At 40.8% G+C, this 18,472-nt stretch overlaps 1 protein-coding gene across 1 annotated transcript; it reads right to left on the bottom strand.

Annotated features, from left to right (window-relative positions):
* Nucleotides 1-7,499: 7,499 nt before the first annotated feature.
* LOC100060697 (H-2 class II histocompatibility antigen, E-S beta chain-like) lies at nucleotides 7,500-18,414 on the bottom strand. Its single transcript, XM_023624688.2, has 4 exons — nucleotides 18,269-18,414; nucleotides 11,495-11,773; nucleotides 8,380-8,661; nucleotides 7,500-7,648 (listed from the first exon to the last, which is right to left on the bottom strand). The coding sequence occupies exons 1-4, from the start codon at nucleotides 18,354-18,356 to the stop codon at nucleotides 7,515-7,517; spliced, it is 783 nt and encodes a 260-aa protein (XP_023480456.2). The 5' UTR covers nucleotides 18,357-18,414; the 3' UTR covers nucleotides 7,500-7,514.
* Nucleotides 18,415-18,472: the final 58 nt, after the last annotated feature.

Here is an 18,472-nt window from a genome sequence, read left to right as displayed (position 1 = left end):
GAGTATTCTTGGCTGAAAGTTTTTGTCTTTCATTGTTTTGAGTATATCATTCCATTCTCTCTAGCCTGTAAGGTTTCTGCTGAGAAATCTGCTGAAAGCCTGATAGGAGTTCCTTTGTAGATTATTTTCTTCTGCCTTGCTGCCCTTAGTATTTTTTCTTTGTCATTTACTTTTGCCAGTTTTACTATTATATGCCTTGGAGAAGGTCTTTTTACATTGATGTAATTAGGAGTTCTATTGGTTTCATGTATTTGTGAGACCAGTACTTTATCCAGGTTTGGGATGTTCTCAGCTATTATCTCTTTGAACAAGCTCTCTGCTCTTTTCTGCCTCTGGAATACTTATAATCCTTATGTTGCATTTCCTAATTGAGTCAGATATTTCTCAAAGAATTCCTCCATTTCTTAAAAACCTTAGTTCTCTCTCTTCCACCTGAAACATTTCTATATTCTTTTCCTCTAAATCATTAATTCTGTCCTCCATAATGTCAGCTCTGTTTTTTAAGAATTCTAGATATTATTTTTTCTCTCATTGTGTTCTTCATATTCAGAATTTCTGTTTGTTTTTTTTATAGTTTCAGTCTATGGTGAAGTATTCCCTCTGCTCATTAATTTTATTCCTGAGCTCATTGAATTGTCTTTCTGAGTTTTCTTGTAACTAATTGAGTTTCTTAATGACAGCTATTTTGAATTCCCTGTCATTTAGATTGTAAATTTCTGTGGCTTCAGAGTGTTTCTGAAGACACGTCATTTTCTATCTGTTCTGAATTATTCCATGGTGTTTGATAAACTAATCCTTTGGCAGTGCATTTGTGGTAGTATCAGCTCCCAGATTCCACCTGCTACAGCTGGGGGAAAGCAGGAGCTGTGTTTCTGATCCCACCCCATCTGCTGGAAGTTGTGCAGGTACACTGGGCACTCTGGTAGGCTTTTGCATGTACTCCAGATTGCAACTGCCTCCGCTTACAGTCACACCAGCTGCTGTGCTTGGTGGGTGGGGCTTCTTCACAGGGTCTGAGCTGGGGCCACTCATTAGGGCCACAGTGTCATGATGGGCACTCACACCAGCTTTGAAAGCATGTGCATGCTCACTCAGGATTGATGCCCCCCTCTTCTTACAGTCATGCTGATGCTTGTTTCCCCTGGTGGAGTTATGGTGGCATGGTGGGCACTACCATTGGTCGGGAAAGCATTTGCATGTGAATGCAGGCCTTCTGCTGCTGCTTCTCACAGTCTTCTTGAGGCACTTTCCCACTGGCAGTGCTGTGGTTCCATGGTGGGTATTCTTGCCAGCTGGGACAGCATTTGCTTGCAGTCTGGACTGTCCCGCCTCCACTTAGAGTACAACCAACTACTGTGTGAAGACCTTTATCTGGCTTGCTTCTGCTGGGAAGGGATAGGTGAGTGCTCACCTATCTCCATAGCCTCCCAGGGACCCAGTCCCTCCGCCTTCAGATATATAGCTGCATGGGTCTCTCAGGCTGCCTGTTGTGCTGTGTGGATATCCTCCAGTGGTCAATGAATGTCCATTTAGTTGTAATTCAGAGGGGGAGAGACAAAGGGAACAGCTCACTCTGCCGTGTTGCTGAAGTCACCAACAGCTTATATTTATAATAGTCTGTTTTAAGTTGATACCAACTTAAGTCTGAATGCATTCTAAAACTCAACATTTTACTCTACTCCCATGTTTTATGTTTTTGATGTTACAATTTACAGTTTTTTAATCTTGTGTGTCCCTTAACAAATTATTGTAGTTATAGTTATTTTTACTACTTTTGTTTTTTAACCTTCATTCTAGCTTTATAAGTGATTATTCCACTGCTTTCGCTACATATTTACTTTTACCAGTGAGAGTTATACTTTCATGTTTTCCTGTTCCTAATTAGTGCCCTTCATTTCAGGCTAAAGAAGTCCCTTTAAAATTTCTTATATGGCTGCTCTAATAGTGATGACCTGCTTTAGCTTTTGCTTGTCTGGAAAATTCTTTATCTCTCCATCAATTTTGAACTACAGCTTTTCTAGTCAGAGTATTCTTGGTTGGCAGCGAATATTTAAAATCTTTTTATTTTGAAATAATTATAGATTCACAGATCTTTGTAAGACAGTCCAGGGGATCCTGTGTATCCCTTCACCTAGATTCCTCAAATGGTTATATGTTAAGCTATAGTACACTATCAAAACCAGGAAACTGATATTGATACAACGCGAGTGTATAGTTTTATGCCTATCTTTTATCACATTTGTAGATTTGTGCAACCACCACAACAATCAAGCACAGAACCGTTCCATTACTACGGAGCTTTCCCTCATGATTCCCTTTATAGTCACAGCTACTTTCCATCAGTCACCATCACCCTAACACCTGACAACCACTAATTTGTTCTCCATCTCTATAATTTTGTCATTTTAAGAATGTTAGATAAATGGAATCATATAGTATATGACTATTTGAAATTAACATTTTAAACTCAGCATAATGTCCTTGAGATCTGTCCAAGTTGTTGGGTGTATGAGCAGTTTGTTCTTTTCTTTATTGCTGAGTAATATTCCATGGTATGGATATACTACAGGTTGTTCAACTATTCACCTGTTTAAGGGCATCTTGGTTCTTTCCACTTCAGGACTATTACAAATTAAGCTGCCGTGAACATTTGTGTAAGGTTACTATGTGAACATGAGTTTTCATTTGTTTAGCAATAATGCCCAGAAATGTGATTACTTAGTCATGAGGTAAGTGTATGTTTAGTTTTTCAAGAAACTGCCATACTATTTTCCAGAAGGATTGTACTATTTCAGAGTGTGTGAGAGGTTCAGTTTCCCTGCATTCTTACCAGCATTTTGCATTGTCAGTATTTCATATTTTATCTGTTTTAATAAGTATGTAGTGATATGTCATCATGTTCTTAGTTTGTGTTCCCTTAATGGGTAGTGATGCTACACATCATTCAGTGTGCTTATTTGCCATCTGGATATCCTCTTTGACAAAATACTCCTTCGTATCTTTGATAATTTTATAATTAAAATTTTTAAATTTTTTTATTGTGGAGTTTTGAGAGTCCTTTATATATTCTAGATATATGCCTTTGGTGATATTTGGAGTGTGCAAACATTTTCTCTTTGTCTATAGGTGGTTCTTTTTTTCTATTTTTTAAGTCTTTTTTTCAGAAAAAAGTTTTTAATTTTTATAAAGCTCAATTTATTGTTTTTCTTTTCTGGATTGTGTTTTTGGTGTCATGTCTAAGAACTCTTCATCACACCCTAGGACCCAAGCATTTTCACCTAAATTTTCTTCTAAATGTTTTACAGTTTGCATTTAAATTTATGATCTATTTTGAATGAATTTTTGTATAAAATGTGAGAATTGGTCCAGCTTTCTTTTTCTCCTTTTCCTTTTTTTTGGCCTATGGATATTCACTTGCTTCAGCACCATTGTTTGAAAAAACTATTCATCTTCAATTGAGTTTCTTTGAACCTTTGTCTAAAGTGAGTTGTTGTAGGTCTGTTTCTGGATTCTCTAGCACTGTTCCATCAATATATGTGTCTATCCTACCACAATACCCATAGTCTTGACTACTGTAGGTATATAAAAGTTTTAAATTTGGTTAGAGTAATCCCTCAACTTTTTCTTTATCAAATTTGTTTTACCTATTCTAAATCCTTTGTTTTTTAAAATAAATTTTAGAATAACTTTGTTTAAAATTAGTAAAAATTTTGCTGGAATTTGTTTTGAAATTGCATTAAACTGTGATATCAATCCAGGGGAGAATTGACCACCTTTACTGTCTTGAGGTTTCAGCGGATGAATGTGGTAAGTCTCTCCGTTTATTTAGATCTTTGATTTCTTTCATCAGCACCTCAGCATACAAGTCCTGTACATGTTCTATTAGAGTTTTACTTAAGTGTTTCCTTTTTTTTTTGAGTCATTATAAATGTTACTGTATTTTAAATTTAAAAAAATATATCTTCATTGCTTCATTGCTTTTTTATGCTTCATTGCAATACAGATTGATTATTTTGGTTGATCTTGAATTCTGCAAACTTGATGAACTCTTTAGTTCTCAGAGGCTCTTTTGGGAGGAAAGGCATTCCTTGGTATTTTTTTTTGTTGTTTTTTTCTTTGGAAGATTAGCCCTGAGCTAACTACTGCTAATCCTCTTTTTGCTGAGGAAGACTGGCCCTGAGCTAACATTCATGCCCATCTTCTTCTACTTTATATGTGGGATGCCTACCACAGCATGGCTTTTGCCAAGCGGTGCCATGTCTGCACCTGGGATTTGAACCGGTGAACCCGGGCCTCCTAGAACAGATCGTGCGCACTTAACCACTGTGCCACCGGGTCCTTGGTATTTTTAATATAGACCATCATATCAACTGAGGACAAAAATAGTTTTATTTCTTCCTTTCTGATCTGCATGCATTCTGACCACCTCCTCTTCACCCTGTTGATGAAGGGGGGGGGGGTCTCCCACCCTAAATAATATGAAATGGCTGAACACACCACACTCTACGTGGACAGATGAGATTGACAGCAGTTTATCACATATACTCACAGCCTGAGGGACAAGGACACTGCATTCCCCGTAGGGCCACATCAAGGTTGCATTTAGGAACAGAATGAACCAGTAGGGGCTGTGAGAGGCAGGCTTTGTAGTAACAAGAGAATAGAGTCCTTCTGGTTCCCAAAGGAGGGTACTATTGGTTTTTTTGAGTAGTTTCATGGGCTGGCAGGGAACTGAAGCCCTTAGGCTGAGGATCAGGTGGAGTGCACCTGTTCAGGCTTACAGGAGAAGTAGCCAGGTGGGGATGCTTTCCTGCTGGGTGGGGGAACATATCTGGTAAAAGCAGGAGAACTAACAGTTAAGCCTTTTGGGCCTTTTGAGCCTAAAAGATGTCATGGCAGTACTTGAAATTTAGAGATCTCACAATATAACATGCCATTTATTTCCTTTTCTTATTTTATTGTGTTGGCTAGGACTTCTTTTACTAGGTTAACTGAAAGAAGGAGAAAATGCATATGACCATCTTGATAGAATCAAAAAATATCATTTGACAGAATTCAACATCTGATCTTAATTATTAGAAAATCTAGTATTGAAAAAAACCCTAGTATTAAAAAAGAATTTTTTCAATCTAAGAAAGGATAGCTACCCTATTGCACACATCAGACTCAATGGTGAAATATTTAAAAATTTCCCCTTGATTTCTGGAGTACTGGAGGTGTAAGACAATGAAAAATGGCAATAAATAAATAAATAAATAAATAAAAGGAATAAGGTGGTAAAAGAGGTAAAATTTCCATTATTTACTTTTAACATGATCATGTACATTTTATTACATAAAACATTTGAGTGTTCTTCAAGTTAAAACTATTAAATAAAATATATTTGGAAAAGTCTACCTTTCAATTGTGTTCCTTACTACTCATTCCCTCTCTTGCCCTATAGGCAACTATTTCTAAAATCCTCCCATTGTTTCTATTTACAAATGCATGCAGAATAGAATAGAATGGGTACAGCTAGATATCCCTAACCTTCTCCTCTGTTTTATTAGACAAAATGTTGTATACTACACATACTCTCCTGTACCTTGCTCCAAATGTATTTTAGATATTATTCCATAGCAGGGTACAGAGATCCTCTCATTTTTTCTTCTACCTGCAGAATATTTCATTGTTTGGATGCACATCAGTGTATTTATATATCACCCCTTTTCCCCCCAGCATTATCTCTGATTTCTGCTGCAGTAAGATCCATACAGGATTCTCCTGTGGCAGACAGTTTGTTACCCAATCTGGAGAGTCTCAAAAATATATCTTTTCCACTAGAGTTGTGGCTTTGTCCTGATGGCCTTCTGGGACCACTAATGGGGAAGAGTACATTCCAAGGCAAAGAGTCAGCATCCGTCAATTTTTGTTCAAGCGACAGAAAAAAGATTGAGGTTTTGAATCCTACCCTTAACAAGTGAAAGAGGAATACAAGAAGTACCTAGGTTTAGATATTCTCTTTAAAAAATCAGAGAAAAAGAGACCAAAGAATATGATTATAAAAATCTTGAAGGCATCATATTCCAACAAATTACCTGAATTTCTCCTATTTGTAATCCCCTCTCTGTATTCCATGGTGTGAAGGACCTTCTGTGTTTGTCTTTGAGGATGAATAAATGTAGGTGATCACCAGCATATGGGGTCATTAAGGGCATTCTACTAGCTCAAGTAAATATGCCTAATTATAGAATGGAGAATAGGCAGAAAAACTGGGGAAGTAAGCCACAAAACCTTCCTGATCCACATGAGGCCAAAATTCAGGAATATAAATGAAAACCATTACTGTATTGTGATACAATCTTCCCTTTCTGCTGTTTTTCTACTTCTGGTCCTTGAAGCTGTATGAAGCAGATGATTTTCACTCCATGTTTATTTGAGAAAAACCTCATGAAGAAATGTGAGCAGAAGGTAAGTTCAGATGCAATGGAGACCATAAGCGTTGAATACAATGGAGACTGGGAGAGAATGAAGATGAGGTACTGCAATTAATATTGGGGACTTCCAGGCCTAGATCGGGGACTGAGGAAGCCGTCAGGGAGGGCATTTTCTGCAGGGTCACTGAACCAGGAGCAAACGAGATCCTGAGAAAGCACTCTCTTGGTGGAGTAAGAGTCAAGTAGGAAATGCTTTCATGCTGTGAAGCAGTTGGGACAGACGGTTGTTCCTTGAGGGTCACCATCTTCACTTCAGCTCAGGAGTCCTGCAGAAGACAGAGGAGAGTGTTGTTTCCAGCCTTAACTCTACAAGCAGATTCCTTTCCCATCTCTGAGGGCTTCCTGTTAAAGCTCTGTAGTAAGAAGAAGCAAAAAATTCTGTCACCCTGAGCCAAGGCTACTTCAGAGCACAGGCCATTTTATTAAGAGGAGAGAAGATTTACTGCAAACTGCCTGGTCAGAATTCGAAGTCTTTCCCATTATTTCTTCTCCTGTCTTGTTATCTCTACCATCTGTTCTAGGAGAACCAAACCTCTCTCTAAAAGAGAATCAAAGGGCATTACCTGTTGGCTGCAGTCAATCGTGTCCTGGGAAAGAGAAGGGAAGACATAACTTAAGATATGGAGGCAAGTCTGTCCGCAAATATAATGTCCCCAGCCCCAACCTCCCCCCACCTGAGAGTTCTCTAACACCATGACCCCTATCACATGATGCCAGAGCAGAGAGGAGAGGAGAAAATGAGAGCCTGTGACCCATGAAGTTTCTGTCACACAAATCCAGTGTAATTTTGTCAGCCTTAGTGGCTCTTCCTGCATTTATTCCAGGGTCTTGAAAGATCTCCATGCATGTTGACCCTTCTATTACTTCTTTGGGCCATAACCATTCATGTTTTAACACAGTAAACATGGATGGTTGATTTCTGGATTTCCAGGAAATTTGTGGTCGACTAGGTAAACAAAGGCTTTGTACAGGGCCACTGGTATATAGAGAACTAATTGAGCAAAGCCATGATTCTTCCCCCAAAGGTCTGTGTGGGTCTCAGCTGCCAGCAGGGTCCTCACCTTTCTGGTTCCTGCAGTGGCTGAACAGCCCTGCCCCAAGGATGAGCAGCCCCAGCACGAAGCCCCCGACTCCGCTCAGCATCTTGCTCTGTGCAGACTCAGACTGGGCCCCTGAGAAAAGAAGCTAGTTTTAGTGATTTTTACCCCAAATCCAATTTCTCCAATTGAGACTCTGGGACTGAGAGCTTTGAGAATGGGGGAAGAAGGCTGCCCTGGAAGAACTACAATAATTGGCCATTTCTGGAAAAGTGACTTAAAAATCACTCTGAGTAGCTGCAAGTTTCAGGCATTGAACTCATTTAAATATCACAGCCCTGACGTAAGCCCACTAGTTCATCTGATGGAAGAGGAGCCTGGGACTCCTTGGGGTTGAGTAGCTTGTCTAGGGTGACAGAGCTAATCAAAAGCAGAGCTGAGATTGGACTCCCCTGGGGTCAGGAAGGTCCCTATCTTGTAGATGTTGTGCCTTTTCTCAAACCACAATGAATAACTCAGAGCAATGGTGCCAGGAGTGCAAGCCCAGCCTGAGGCAGAGGACTGGTGCCCAGGGCCAGGGGAACCATGACCTGTAATATCTTGGGAAGGCTCAAAACATGGACAACTCTTTTCTGTCTGCCAGGCAGAATTGCCTCTCCAGATGGTATAGATATTTGTAGAAATTATCAGAGGATTTCTACCACAGGATATCATGGGCCTACCCCCTGTGACCTGTTTTGAAGGAGAGGAGAACATGGAGGAAATGAAAATAATATGGAGTGGGGAGAGGAGAAACATGACATTCAGGGAAAAGCAAAGTGCCCTTATGGTGGGCGAGGAATTTATGAGGTCAGGGAGCTTCTCACTCCATTCCACTGTGATAGGACTCGTCAGACTTGGGTGATCCACTTGGCAGGTGTAGACCTCTCCACTCTGAGGAACTGTCTCAAGCATCACCAGGGTCTGGAAGGTCCAGTCTCCATTACGGATCAGGCCTGTGGAGATGACTCCAGCCTCCTCTTCCTGGCCATTCCAGAGCCACCTGACTTCGATGTGGCCTGGATAGAAACCATTCACAGAGCAGATGAGGAGGTTGTGGTGCTGCAGGGGCTGGGTCTTTACAGGATACACAGTGACTGTGGGCTCAACTAGGAGAGAAAAGGTGGAGGGAGTAAGTGAGGAGGACAGAGTAAGTCTCCTTGGTTGGCTGCCTTTCTGCCTCTGTCCAAACCCAAGCCTCCCTCAAAGCTGCCATGTGGAACCAGAGTCATGAGTCTTGAATTTAATCCTTACAGCATGGGCCCATTGGATTTGCGAGCTGTTGAGGAAAATTGCGGGATTTTTTTCATATCTCGAAACAATTATTCATTGTTTAACTGAAGTATTTACAAACCTTTGCAGGATATAGATTGATTAAAAGCATACGTATTAATTAAAAGCATGATTTCTGGAACTAGGCTGCCTGGGTTCAAATCCAGGCTCTTCTTCTTAGTGGTTGATCTTGGGAGAATTTTTAAATTCCTCTGTGCCTCAGCTCTCTCACCTGTAAAGAGGTGAGATAATACTAAAAACATAATACTAACTTACGGTTATATGAGGATCAAAGAACTTGAAATAAGTAAAACAATGGCTGGAACTCAACCTGGAATATATGTTAGCTATTTATTCTCTTTGTTTACTATGAAAGAAAATATGATTCAAAGTAGTAAGGATAAATTGGGGAACAGTGGTGGGATAGATGGAGATAGGGAATGAAATCGTGAAAGGCATCTCAATGCGCTCACACCTTAAAACAGTGTCAGAAATGGTTCTACCCTGGGACCAAGCAGGAACAGACAGAGGTGATTCTCTGAATCTATGAGTTGAATTCCAAGAAAAGCATGAGTCTTGAAGGAGAGGAAGAAGAGCAAGGAAAGTCATTCACTTAAAAATTTCTTATATTTACATTCAGCTGATCCATCTCTCTCCTTTGCAAAATAAGTGCACATCTATTATTGGAATTGTCATAATTTTACAATTCTTTCTCCTTCGAAACTGACATTTGAGGTGAGAGTAGATCTGGGACTCATGAATACATGTGCTTAATGTCTGAGACAATCTTTGACACTACCAGTCCCTCAACAAATACAATTATCTTCAAGAAAGGAGAAACCTGGGGGGCAACTCTTATGATACCACAAAATGGTAAATTTAAGATTGATGGTATACCATTAGCAACAATTTTGCAGTATGTTTCATTAGGTAAAATGTTTAAATTCTTAACATGGAAAATGATAAACATAACCAAATATAAACCACAAAATGGAGAAAATGCTGAATCAAATATCAGCAAAGTGATAATAATCTTACTGCATAGAGAACCCATAAAATCACTGAGAAGAACACTAGGACCCCAGAGATGACAGGAATGGATAATGCTTAGAGCAGTAATTACAACTATCAAATAAATATGTGAAAAAATAGAAGGATCTTAGAAATGAAAGAACATAAATTAAAAATAAAAAAAAGATGAATTTCCAAGTGAGTGGCAGTATTGAAAAAAAACTAACAAAGGGGGATGTGAGGTAAACTGTGTTACAACCTTGCAAATGAATAAGATGTAACTGTTTCAATACTATTAGCATTATAAAGTAGTCACATCAGTATGTTAATTTTAAGTAACAAAATTATTGACAAAAATAATAAGAATAATAAGTTTTCACATATTGAGATTTATGGGGAAGCCATTCTGGTTTAAACCTGATTCGGCCTTAAACTTGTTTTTCCCAGAGCAGCCTGACTTACGGCCCGCAAAACATGCATTGTACATCTGCTTCACACATTTTCCCAAAGCAAAGAGTGCACTCTTTAAAATGAGGTATGAATGTCTCCCTTCCTCTGATGCCAATACCAGTACTTGTTTGAGGATAAGATTTCTTCCAGAAAACCAAGGTCAAGTTGATCTGCTGTGTACATGCTAAACTGCAGCAAACAACTCCTTGTGACTTTGAAAAAAAATTGTATTCCTGTCTGCTTGATGTGTGTTCTTTGTTCTGAAGTGGTACGTAACCTGCTGTAAACCACACTTCTCCAGAGTGCTTTCTTCCCTGGTGGATACGGTGCTTCTGGGCTAGTCCTCAGCTCAAATAAATCTCATCTTTCTTGTCTTTCTAATCTAGAGCTCGGTTATTGATTCTTTGCATTGGTATTATTTAAAAAGCTAGTTTCACAATTGTTTCAACTATGTAGCAATATATACACTAAGAAAACAAAAAAAGTAGCAGGAAATTGAGACCGAAAGGAAGCCTCAGAAAGGTCAGAGGTGCCTGGGAGGTTCCTCCCTACTCCCTCCCTCCATATTAGTCTCTCTGGCAACTGTCTTTCTCCATGCAGTGCTTATGGACATCAACACAGGCACACCTGTTCCAGGGGTTTCAGGATTAGGAAGGGTGTGTGCCAAGAGCAGTCTGGGACTAGCCTTCTCACGTTCTCCCAAACCTGTCACATTCCTCATCTCTTCTCCCCTGAATCCTCACCCCAACCACAGACAGCACCTTAAATCTCCCTCTCAGCATGTAACCACCCACCCCAATCAATGATTCCCTCCTCTCCAGCCCCCTGTGCTGCCTCTCTCCCTCTTCCCATTCTCTTCTCCCCTACAGCAGCCCCCAAGGCCACGTGAAGCTCTCCTTCCTGCATCCCCCACCCCACACCTACCCCGACTCTGCCCACCACAGGCCCGCCCCCAACCCACATTCTCTCTGTCCCACCTCAGCTCACAGTACAACCCTCACACACACATTCTCTCCCTCCACAATCACACACTGACAAAAACCACACACTGTCTCCACAACAGGCTCTCACAGGAACCCTTGTAACTTGTGCTCACTCACAATCCTACACACTCACCTGGACTGAGTCTCTCTCTGTCTCTGACTCTGTGTCTGTTTGTCCGTCTCTCTCACACACACAACTGCCCCCGCCCCCCGGCAGCCCATCCACCCTGCTCAACTCGTCGCTGCACCATGAAGCTATCGAAAATCCCATAGTTGTGTTTGCAGAACGTGTCCACCTCGGCCCGCTTCCGCTCCAGGTCATCCTTCTGCCGGTTCCAGTGCTCAGCATCCAGCCGCCCCAGCTCTGTCATTGCCCGGAACTCCCCGACGTCGCTGTCGAAGCGCACGTTCTCCTCCCCGTTATAGAAGTATCTGTCCAGGAGTCGCACTCGCTCCATCCCGTTGGAGAAATGACACTCGGACTTAGCCTGCACCATGAAATGTGCTGTGGGGCAGAAACGATCTGGTCACTGGGGCGGGCTTCTGAGAAGAGACTGATGGCGGTGCCCACCACCCATACGGGGCGCCCAGGCGCGAGTGGGGGCACTAGGACACCCCTCACTGGCTCCACTGGACCCCCAGCTACCAGCACCCCAGGGGTTCATCTTTCATCTGCAGGGGGAGGCCTGGCCTGGCGGAGGAGACCCCTCAAGTCCAGAGATATTCAGGATCCACTGGGCTTCCGGGCCTGGCTTCAGACCTCCTAGCAGGAGCTGGAAGCTGGAGGAGGATTTCTCCCCATGACCACCTCCTCCTAGTTGCGTCCACCTGAAGGACACTCACCGCCCCCTCCTCTCATCCCACAGCTCTTTAACCATTCCTTAAACATGTCCCACCTCCTTGTTCATTCTGTAATCACTTGGTTAGTAAAGACCTTGTGCTGTCCCCTGGGAATCCCAAGAAGGGAAAAACAGACATCTCACCACCACTCTTGGAGCTTAAACTTTAGTGAAAGCGACGAACAAAAAACAACCACGCAAGAATTTTTACAGGAGTGAGAAATGTGAGAAGAATAGTGTGGAGTTCCAGAACAGAGAATAACAGGATGATCTCAATTACCTCAGGATGCCAGAGAAGTGGTTTCTGAGAGTGACATTTAAGATGTGACAGGAAAAGTTAAGGTGATGTGGAATAGGGAAGAGAGTGTGTGTGTATATGTTTGGGGCAAACGGGAGGCACACTTCAGGTAAAGGTAACACCATGTGGAGAAGCTTGAAAGAATTGTCTCTGGCTAAGAATCACTGGTGTAAGCCATCTGAGAACACCATGGTGAAGAAGCTGCTGTTGATTATGGAGCAGCTGAGAATTACATTGACAAATTTGCCAATATTATATCTGTTGAAAATCTTGGTCCTACATGAAATTTATGTTTTTTTAGGAATCTGGTCCCAATGTAGAGCTACTTTTCCAGCAAAATAAATTTGTTCAGGACCAAAGTTTACTGATTTCTTTGCCTTGCCAAACAGTCACTGTGATACTGTGATTTATAATAAGAAATATATATTTAGTCTTCATCCCGTTTTCTGACACAGAGCTCCTAAACTCTGTATGTCTTTTGTTATGTTAATGAGGTAAATTTAGGGATCCCAATTTGGGGATGCTGGTTGCCTGGAGAATGAACCAAGTGATTGGAGGATCAGAATTTTCAGTCCCACCCCCTTGGCCTTCAGGGAGGGGAGAGGTGCTGGGAATTGAGTTCAGTTACCAATGGCCAATGATTTAATCAGTCATGCCTAAGTGATGAAATCTCCATAAAACTTTAAAAAGATGAGGTTCAGAGAGCTTCTGGGTTCATGAAAATGTGGATATTTAGGGGAGAACGGTGCACTCAGAGAGCATGGAAGCTCTGCGTCCCTTCCCCATACCTTGTCCTATGCATCTCTTCCATCTTCTTGTTCCTGAGTTATACCCACTTATAATAAATTGGTAATCTATTAAGTAAAATGTTTCTCTGAGGTCTGTGAGCCACTCTAGAAAATTAACCAAACCAAAGGAAGTGGTCATGGGAACCTCCAATCTATAGCCCTTCGGTCAGAAGCACAGGTGACAAGCTGAACTTGCCATTGGGGTCTGAAGTGAAAGGCGGCTGTCCTGTAGGACTGAGCCCTTAACCTGTGGGATCTGACCTTATCTCTGGGTAGGTAGTGTCAGAATTTAGTTGAATTGTAGGACATCCAGCTGGTGTAGGAGGACCGCTTCACGGTGTAGAAAAACCCCTTACACGTTGGAATAGGTACCAGGACACTTCAGCCACCAAGTTATATATTTATCCTTCACATCATCTTCCTTCTTAATTTCTCTGCAACTGATCCACTACTTGTCTATCGAATTAACTGCAGTCACAGCCATTTTCTCCCTGTTCAATGTCCCAACTAATTCATTTTCTAACTTTCAGTCTCCTACTCCCAATAATACCAGTAGGCATTAAATTACCAGTCTGGTCATATGTAGAACTCTCATTTCTGTAGTCAAGTCCCACCAGAAGGTGAGACACTGACAAAGAGATGACATTCTCATATAGACAGTTCACAAAAATGAGCCAGTTCCCAGACTCTGAGTAGAGACCTTCACAAAGCTCCTTTTACCCCATAGAAATGATGACAGAGGGGAGCGCACTATCGATCAGACCAGGTCTATGTCACTATCCAGAAATTCTGTAAGTACCTTCTTGACACATGAGAAAGTTATAAAATGAAAATGTGTGAAGTTTTTGCTCACTGTAGCTTGTATAGTTAGCACTGTTGGTTCATGTTCATGTGCCCAACTTAAGGTTACTAGATTTAGAAAATAAAATACAGCATGCCAAGTTAAATTTGGATTTTTGTTGTTTATCTGAAATTCAGATTTAACTGGTCATTTTGAATTTTATTTGGCAAGCCTAGCCAACCTTTCCAACAAAATCTCAGAAGAAGAAGTGTATTCAATATTTCTTTGTATTCTTTGACACATGCCTATGATGGCCTGCACATAGTGTGAACCCATATGGAACTTTTCAAATAATAAAGTGAAAATGAATGTAAATTTCTCCTACACATTGGAACGAGCAGGCCATGCATCTCTCTCCTACCCTAAGACACACACTGGTACATATGTATATCAGAAATTTTACCAATTTTACCCAACTGAGCCACTATTCACTAATGGTGGTTAGAAGCCCAAGCTCTAATTCAGAAAATATGAATTTGAACATGAACTCTTCCACTTGGGTCAGTTTTTAAACATTCATGAATCTTTTTTCTTTATCTCTAAAATGGATTTAATAATAACATGTTCATCACAAGATTATTGTTAATTGTGAAATTAAATAGTGACTCTTCCTAATGCTGATCACATAATAAGTACTCACTAAAAATATAACAATTTTAAGTTTTATAACTTTTATGAATGCAGGCTCACAAGGTCTTTCTATTCCTTAACTTCCTAAAGCAAATAATATCTTCATCATGATTTGGCAATTGTTTTCTATTAATGTTATCACTAATTTCCATTTTGAACCCCTAAGGGCAGAACACATTGATTTATGTATAATAATGGAGTTTACATGAACCTAATACATAAGGAGCATACAGACATGGAAGAGTGGGACTTTGTATACACTCAGATTTAGACTATTTAATCTATGTCTGGCTAACTATGTGACACTGTGTTACTTAAACTCTTTGAATCTTAGATTCCATAGATATAATGCTTTTAATAGATATAATGCTTTTAATAGATATAATGCTTTTTATTGTTACAGATATGATAAGATAGTTATGGGAATTACATACTGAAATCTATATGCCTGGTACATAGTAACTGCAAAATGTTATGATGCTCCATGCTGATCGAGACCAGATTTTTTTGTTCTTCACCCCATTCTCATCACCTAGGGTAATAACTGATGTAGTCTAGGTTACTAATAAATATTGGTTGCATGAATTAACAGGTTTTTGCATACCAGTCACCTCTGCATACAAGGGCACTCTAGTGCTTCCTTGTGGATGACTGACATCTCTGGTTCTCAAGTTTTCCAAGCTTCTTTTCAGGTTCTTTTATTCTTATACTTCAGGTCCAGCTGACTGCCTGATCACTGAGCACAGTCTTTCCTCGAGGTCAGCTACTCAGAAGAGTTACCTGTAATCCATTCTTCACTTTTTCAGCTCCCATTCTCTCTTCCAACAGTCCAATCCAGTTTCTGTCTTGCGTACTCCACTGACTGCAAATGACAGTTCCACCAAACCCGGTGCTCACTTCTCTGTCATATTCTCACTTCACCCACCTCTTAGTGGTACTCACTGCCACTGGCTACTCCCTCTTTACTGAAAAGAATCTACTGTCCTTCACTTCTGTGTATCACATTCTCATGGTCTTCCTCAATATCACTGGTAGCCCCATTTCATTCTCCTTTGCTGACTCATTGGCTCTAGGTTTTCTGGGTGTGACTCTTACCCTCTTTTGTCTTCTACAAACTCTCTCTCTCCCTATGTAACCTCTCTACTTTCCTGGAATTTAACAGAGTACGTGTGTTGGTGACATCATCAGCTCTGGCCTCCTTCTGAGCTTCAGTCTCATATATTCAACTGACCTCTTGACAGCCCTACATAAAAGTCAAAAATTATTTCAAATTTAACTTGAGCAAAACCTTTATTCCTAACAACCCACTTCAAATTATTTCCCCTCACATCTGCCCTCTCTCAAACAGCACAATCATCCACCTAGTTATTATAAAAGAAAAAATCCTTAGGGATAAGCTTGATTTTCTATCCTCCCACTCTACCATTTAATTCATTAAAAGTCACACAAAAATCTATCCCAAATCTGTTCACTTTGTCTTGACCACCATCTTTGTGACTCCCACACTAAAGGAAGCCACAAGCATGTCTGCCCTGGAGAATTGTACCCTGCTCCTATTTGGTCTCCCTGACTCTATTTGCGAATATCTACAATCCCATCTCCACGTGGTAGCTAGAATTATTTTTGAAAAATAAATATAAATTACTCTTTGTAACCCTTCAGTAGTTTCACCTTTCTCTTTAAATAAAATTCAGATTTTTTACCCTGGCTGTCAGGGCGTAATATGATTCTGCTCTTGACTTTTTCTCCAATCTCATCTTCTGCCACTTCCCAACTTGCTCGCTCTGCTTCAGCCACTCTTGCTTTCTTTCTGTCCCTTAAACACAGCAAACATCTTCCCACACTTCAACCTTTCCCCTGTGCCCTCTACTTGGATGGAACACTGGTCACTTAGACCTTTCACATGACTGAGTTATTCTCACCATTCATGTCTCAACTAGATGTCACTTTCTCAGTGGGAGCTCCCTAGCCACTTGAACTGAAGTCAGGTGAATCCGTTCTCTCTGTTCCATGACTCTGATGTATTTTTTCGAAGCACTTACTGCTCTCTGAGATTTTTTTCTTTGTTAAATGTTTACGGGGTTATTACCTTTCTCTCCTGTCATTAGGTAAGTTTCATGGTAGTAGGGTCTTTTCTATCTTACTCAAATAGCTTTATGTGAGCCTAGAACAAAACCCAGTATATAATAGTTGCTCAGAACAACATTTGTGTCTAAATGAATAAGCCCAAGGTTCTGAGAATTGGTCATTGTGAGGACCCTGGAAAGCAAGATTGGGCTCAAGTTCCAACACTCTTTTATTCTGATGACACATTATATTCCTTCTGATTCCTGTGAGAAGTTCAGACAAACTTCCTCTTCCTCCTACTAGTTGGAAGAAACATTCACAGGTGAGAAAAATGTAGTTTTAAGAAAGAGGGAAAATTTCATTGCTTCAGTTCATCCAATGGATCTGTCATAGTGCTGAGGGTCTGTGCAAACTTTGGGGATTTTCAGTCATGGTGATGACATGGCTGGGGAAGGAATAGGGAAGAACTGGAAGTAGAGGTAACCAGACACGGCTAATTAAGAAAAACAGAGGGCATGATGAATGAACCTATGACATTTGGGGCTAAGACTCCGGGAGGACAATGAGTTCCCTTGACTAGCTTCTCGACTTTCAGCCCTATGGGATATAAACAAGTTTCATGATTTCTGTGTAATCCTGTTCAGGGTGTATGCTTGGAACTATATAAAATTGCTAATATTTGACTATTTTTGGTTTATGAAAATAGAATTTCATATAATTTATTCCTTCTTTTGGGCTCACACTAGAGAAATGGGAAATGTAGGAGAAACTGATATATAGAAAGGTTCAAAACAGATTCATAATGAACACTATCCTATGCCAGGTTTTCAGAAGATGTCTTAAGTTCTTTAAGCATCAAAGAACACCCCAATGATGCTCCTAACTGTAGAGTCATTCCAAGGTCTGAGGACCCCTGCTTCAGATCCAGGGTGCTTTCCATGGTAGAGATAGAGAGCACTAATCCCAACTTCTGTCAGAGACCCTCCAGGACAGGGATACAGGCCTTGGGGTTCAGGGAGAAAGGAAAGGAGGTAATGGGGGAGGCTCTTGGTACATCCTCACATATTATGGAGAGGTACCAATATCACAGATTCTGTTGAGGGCATAACACAGGATCTTCTAGGAGAGATGTTTCTTATTCTTTTTTGACTCCTTATAAAATTTTCAGTTATGCCTTTATCTGACATAAATCTACATAATAAAGGGAAACGTTGGATGGGAATTATTTTGAAATAGTTATTTGTAAATCTTCTCAAGATCCTAAGGGAATGGAATGTAAGGCTGGAGAAGTTTTATTAAAGGAGAGATGAGAAAAAATGTCCTATATATATGGGGGCTCTTTATGCAGCTCTCATTGATAGGACAAGCATCCAGGTCCCTTTTGTTGTGGAAAGAATTGGGGATCTGTATAATAAAGATAGGTGGTCATTGAAGAAAATGACAGTTTTTAAAGGGTTGTTGTCTGGACACAGTGACAGAGCTAACTCCCTTCCTCCCTCCTCCCCACAGTAGCTCACCACCCAAGGTGTGCACTTACGTTGGGTGTTCCTGGCCCAAGTGAGAGGAGGGCTCAGTACCATAAGTATCAGTGTCCAGGAGCCTTCAGGGAACCACAGACATGCCATGCTGGAGATCAGGAGATGACAGAGTGCAGGGGAGCAAACAAATCTCAGTGAGGACTAGGACCCTTCCCCACTCACATCCCAAACAATACCAACCAGGGACCTCATTTCTTTGTTCC

The sequence above is a fragment of the Equus caballus genome, chromosome 20 (genome assembly GCF_041296265.1).
Source record: "Equus caballus isolate H_3958 breed thoroughbred chromosome 20, TB-T2T, whole genome shotgun sequence".
Lineage (NCBI taxonomy): Eukaryota > Metazoa > Chordata > Mammalia > Perissodactyla > Equidae > Equus > Equus caballus.
The sequence above is the reverse complement of the archived record's forward strand: the minus strand, read 5'-3'. Positions and strand labels throughout refer to the sequence as shown.

What these genes read in the sequence shown, in the direction of transcription:
- LOC100060697 (XM_023624688.2), bottom strand. Translation starts at nt 18,356, where the DNA reads ATGGCATGTCTGTGGTTCCCTGAAGGCTCCTGGACACTGATACTTATG. An exon ending in TTGGGCCAGGAACACCCAAC is followed by an intron (nt 11,774 to 18,268) that starts GTAAGTGCACAC and finishes TCTGCCCCACAG; the next exon opens with CACATTTCATGGTGCAGGCT. An exon ending in TCCTATCACAGTGGAATGGA is followed by an intron (nt 7,649 to 8,379) that starts GTGAGAAGCTCC and finishes TTCTTTTCTCAG; the next exon opens with GGGCCCAGTCTGAGTCTGCA.